This window comes from Asparagus officinalis, chromosome 5 (genome assembly GCF_001876935.1).
Source record: "Asparagus officinalis chromosome 5, Aspof.V1, whole genome shotgun sequence".
Lineage (NCBI taxonomy): Eukaryota > Viridiplantae > Streptophyta > Magnoliopsida > Asparagales > Asparagaceae > Asparagus > Asparagus officinalis.
Genome location: NC_033798.1, coordinates 2,938,791 through 2,942,358, shown reverse-complemented (window position 1 = coordinate 2,942,358; position 3,568 = coordinate 2,938,791). Strand labels below are relative to the sequence as shown.

At 33.8% G+C, this 3,568-nt stretch overlaps 1 protein-coding gene across 1 annotated transcript in view; it reads left to right on the top strand.

The window, feature by feature from the left end:
• Positions 1,525-3,568, top strand: part of LOC109843092 — a 3,385-nt gene continuing 1,341 nt past the window's right edge. The window contains exons 1-4 of the mRNA XM_020412027.1: positions 1,525-1,655; positions 2,718-2,849; positions 2,931-3,101; positions 3,175-3,281. Coding sequence (XP_020267616.1) covers positions 1,620-1,655; positions 2,718-2,849; positions 2,931-3,101; positions 3,175-3,281 — 446 coding nt within the window. The 5' untranslated portion in view covers positions 1,525-1,619. The remainder of the gene's footprint in view (positions 1,656-2,717; positions 2,850-2,930; positions 3,102-3,174; positions 3,282-3,568) is intronic.

Below are 3,568 nucleotides of genomic sequence, written 5' to 3'. Positions count from 1 at the left end.
GCCTAGGATGGAGAGGTTAGTTCATTTTAATTTTTGCATGAATTATCTAAAATATATGAAGAAAAACATTCATTTTTGTTTTTTTATTATAATAAATTTCAAGGTGAACCATGTTCTATTGGAGATCTCATTGTGTTAAGAATTATTTATATTCTTGTATTAAGGCATATTGATTTTGGTACAGGTATAGTGATTAAGGAAGGATCCTTATTTTAGTCTTTTGAAAAAAAGAATTCCTACTTGTAACGATTTAACATACCACTCTCCTTACAAATGCAATCTGTTGCGTGTATATCCAGCAAAATTTTATGAATGAGGTGAACGACTCCGATCCTGCTAATGCCAATGGTCAAATGAACTCTAGCCTAAATGATCTGTCATTTACAACTAATTGCAACGCTCAAAAAGCCTGACTTATTTCTACATGAGTCATCGATGATCGCTAACAAATAATTGCCTGCTTCAGGTAAAATTTCAGTAGTCCAGAATGTAGCATGTCATACTGATAACTGACATTGACTTCAAATACATGTATGCATTATTATGCAGACATCAATTAACATGCTATAAAATCATATGTCTACAGATACAATGCCATCAAACTGAAATAATCTCTAGTTCTCTTCTATCTCTTAAGATGTTACATATAATTAACTATGGAAATTGTTTGTATGAGTGCAGAGAACAACTTCCAACTCACTAATGTTAATGATCATATACATCTCTTTTCATCGATCTCGCTAAGCGTCACATAAAACTAAGGAAATATTTTGTATGAGTGAAGTGAGCAACTTGATTGATCAAAGAAGCAATAAGAATGAACGAATTTAACTCTTCACATAAATACACAGTCAATTTTTAGATTGATAGTTTCAACTTTTTACAGCTGTTCATGTTGTTCGAAAAGGAGCTGATTTTCACATTATTCTTGTTCGGGTTTCAGGTTGAACAAGGCAAACTATATTAGTCTATATTAATGAAGCATGAACAGCTTCAAGATTGGCTATATGCTTTGTATTTTTCTTCACTTTTGTTCTTACTTTTTATTTATTTATTGTCTTGGTTTTCTTTTAAAGGCCTTAGATGACAAAATGATATCAAGAAGATCTTGACATCTTAGTTCAACAAGTGAAGTTATAATTCTTTCACTGAGTTCTGAAAGCCTGCTTATCTCTAGCCTCAGATTATAATTATGGGTTTTCTTTTTTCAATACTAGTCCCTTAACTCTTTCATAATTTGAAATTAGTCCCTCAAAGCATTGCAGTTGCCATAAATTGCTATTACTCCCCCAACTAGTCATCAGGTATTTCAAATTATTCTGTCTAATCTATACTTACTACTCTCGACCCCAGAGGGACTTCAAAATAGCTCAAGTATTAACAGCAATTTCTATGGTTCGAGGTACTAATTTTGAAATAGGAAATATTCAAGGGACTATATACAAAAAAGTCCCTAAAGCTCCCACCGGCTGAGCCTATATATAACCGGAATAAAACAATTTAAATCTCCTTCAACATCCAAAAACCCCCCAACGAAACCCAGAGAGCGATTTCTTCAAATCTTTGGCAACTTCTCGTGATTCTGATATCAACAACTTTTAACATCTTTTGGTGCAGCGATGGATGGAGATGAGAGAGATTCGGAGAGGCAAAGGGTTTAATTTCTCAACTCTTTCTCGGGTTTTTCGATTGCTAATCTGCGTGTGCTTCAAGGTTTTTAGATTGTTTTGTGATGTCTAGATTATTAATCCCATTCAATTCTTGATGGTTTCTCTATTTGGAGAATGTAAAAATTGGTTCTTGTCGCTTCTTGGATCAATCCCAGTACAGGTTTCTCTTGGATATGATTGCCCATTTCATTAAAATGATAAAAATGGAAGTGAACTGAATAAAATTGCGGAGCACCCATTTACATATTAATGGAGATTTATATGATGTTGATGAGTATTCATAGTGTTTACTTGACCACAGACGAAACTAAATACTAGTCAGCAACTTTTTAATCCTCAAGGTTTCATTTTATTCTTAGATCATTTCCAACTGATAATGAGTTTTTATATGTTTAAAGATTTTGGATAATGGCGATTGATAGGTCCTGTGCGCTTTAAGATTTTTAGATTTCTTGATTTCTAGGTTGTTAATCTCATTAAATTCTTGATAGTTTCTTTATTTGGAAAATGCGAAAAATTGGTTCTTGTTGCTTCTTGGATCAATCCCACAGCAGGTTTCTCTTGGATATGATTGCCCATGTCATCAAAATGATAAAAAATAAGAGTAAGAGCCCATTTACATACTAATGGAGATTTATATCATGTTGATGAGTTCATAGTGTTTACTTTATCACAGACAAACTAAATGCTAATCAGCAACTTTTTAATTCTTAAAGGTTTCATTTCATTCTTAGATCATAATGAGTTTTGATATGTTGAAATATTTTGGATAATGGCGACTGATAGATGCAATTGATTTTTGTTACTTCTCGGTTCTATCTCCGTACAGGTTCTGACCTCTACTTTGTTTACAATATAACAAAGGCATATGAGTCTTGTTTCATCAAGAAGATAAAAATAAGAAAATAAACAGAAATGTGATTACCCATTTACTGTTTCATGAATCTTTATACGATCTTGAGGAGTTTATCATGTATACTTGATCACAGAGAGCAGAGGATATGTCAGGATTAATTTAACTAATTATCGTTATACATCCTTTTACAGAGGGCGACACCTCCTGCTTTGACGTTAGAGGAGGAAACTGAAAGAATCAGAATGTATCAATCTCAGCCAGATCTAGTGAAGTACACGGTTTCTACCGTACCAGCAAGAAAAATTCAGATTGGCAATTGGCAGGTAACTTGATATTTCCTATTGAAAATATCAATTTCAGGTAACTATCGAGATATCTAACAAAATTGTATTTTATATGTGAAGAGAACCACAGATAATGATAACGAGATACTTGCCAAGTTTTTCTTTAGAATTGAATCAATCGCGTGGGAGATAGTCGACGACAATGAGACTAAGAGAATAGAGATGTTTTGGAATAACATATCGTCGCTTAGAATGATATCTTTTGAAGGGAATAGCATTCTCAAAGTCGAGGTATTTTTTTTTTTGGTGATAAACATACAATTTTCTCAAATGGACTTTTTGATTGAATTTGTTATTTTTGCAGTTGGAAGCTCCACCAGAGTTCTTTACTGAAATCGATCCCCAACCGAGAAGGCATCGACAGTGGATGAAGATCCCGGATTTTACAAATGGTGAAGCCGAAAGATGCAGGTATGCATCACTAACACGTCACATGTATGTTATTGGCTCTGATTTTCATTTGGGTTCTTTTTCGCTACAAACCCTTGAAATCTACCTTATTTGCATTTTTACCCATAAATCTTTGCTATATTCCCCCAAACCCCCTTTTACAAACAATAAACAGATAATACTCATGGCATGAGATGAGGGGGCATTTGATATGTTTAGAGGGAATATGGGGTAAATAAACAAATAGACTGATGGGGTTTTGGTTTTTTTCCTCCTATGTGCATGCGCGTGTGTTTTGCGCTGTTGGG